Here is a 1,060-nt window from a genome sequence, read left to right as displayed (position 1 = left end):
CCGTGGTCCTAACGCGCTCCACATCCGGCACCCTCTACCCGGCTGGTGCGCCCTGCGTTGCTGTGGAGACTCCAGACTCATTTCTGGGGGCCACGGGCGGTGGCTTTATACCTATGGCCGCATTTGGGTAACCAGGTTTTTTGGCCCAAGTTGAGCCCCTTCGTTTCTTTGTGTGTATGGTCTGCGGGGCTGACAGCCGCCGCCCCGCTGCGCGGTGGTTTTCGGTGTGGGAACCGCTGGAGGCGCGCGCCGCGGCGGGAGACTTGGTGCGGGGACTGAGGACCACCTGGATATCGGAACCTGACACCTCGTTCTGTCCGGGACCTTTCTTCCTCTATCGGAAGCTCACAGGCGGGGCTCCGAGGCGCCCGGGAGGTGGGTCGGGGCTCGGGCCCTGCAAGTCCGGAGCGCCGGGGAAGGATGGGGGGTGGGGGTGAGGCCAAAGGCCGGGTGGAACGATGGCAAGCTATTGTTAACCGCTTCCCGGAGCCCAGCTTCTGGCCTGCGGTCCGCGGCCGGCTTTCCAGCGCTGGGTGGGCTGGCTTCTCAGCGCGGAGAGCCTAGGGCGCCGTGGGGTGGGGCAGGGCAGGGCCGGCCCGGTGGCATTGTGTGAACTGGGCGAGCCTGGTCTTTGAGGGACCCTCGCAACCCCCGTGCGGCACTACTGGACCCGGCATAGAGAGATTATGGGATGTGCTAGTGGGGCTCCCCCACACCCCAAGCTTATTATTATTTTAGTGTAGTCACTTTTAGGGTAGGACGTTTGCTACATGCAGTTGAGTCATTAGAAATCCAGTAATTGCCACTGGGAGAGTAGGATGCAAGGGAGGTAAGGTGGGGACTACGAGGGTGGCGAGGACCCCAGAGGCGCGTTGTGGCGTTAGCGGACAAGGACTGCTGGTACAGCGGCTGAATAAAGACCATAAAATAACAAAGTAGTCCTCGGCACTCCCCCTGCTTCCCCCATCCTGCAGGTGACATCTCTACTGTTTAGATTCGCTGGGCACTGTTGGCCTGGTTCGCAGGGATATTGTATGTGGGGGGGCGGGGTGTGGGGGGC

The 1,060-nt window shown here is 62.1% G+C and overlaps 1 protein-coding gene across 2 annotated transcripts in view; it reads left to right on the top strand.

Annotated features, from left to right (window-relative positions):
• FGF9 (fibroblast growth factor 9) overlaps positions 1 to 1,060 on the top strand; it is a 57,224-nt gene that overhangs the window by 2,653 nt on the left and 53,511 nt on the right. Inside the window, exon 1 of one of the 2 annotated variants that reach the window (XM_005879986.2) lies at positions 76 to 375. The exons of the other annotated variant lie outside the window; for it this stretch is intronic. Coding sequence (XP_005880048.1) covers positions 177 to 375 — 199 coding nt within the window. The 5' untranslated portion in view covers positions 76 to 176. Of the gene's footprint in view, positions 1 to 75; positions 376 to 1,060 lie in introns of those variants that run through there. 2 annotated transcript variants of the gene reach the window in all.

The sequence above is a fragment of the Myotis brandtii genome, unplaced genomic scaffold (genome assembly GCF_000412655.1).
Source record: "Myotis brandtii unplaced genomic scaffold, ASM41265v1 scaffold62, whole genome shotgun sequence".
Lineage (NCBI taxonomy): Eukaryota > Metazoa > Chordata > Mammalia > Chiroptera > Vespertilionidae > Myotis > Myotis brandtii.
The sequence above is the reverse complement of the archived record's forward strand: the minus strand, read 5'-3'. Positions and strand labels throughout refer to the sequence as shown.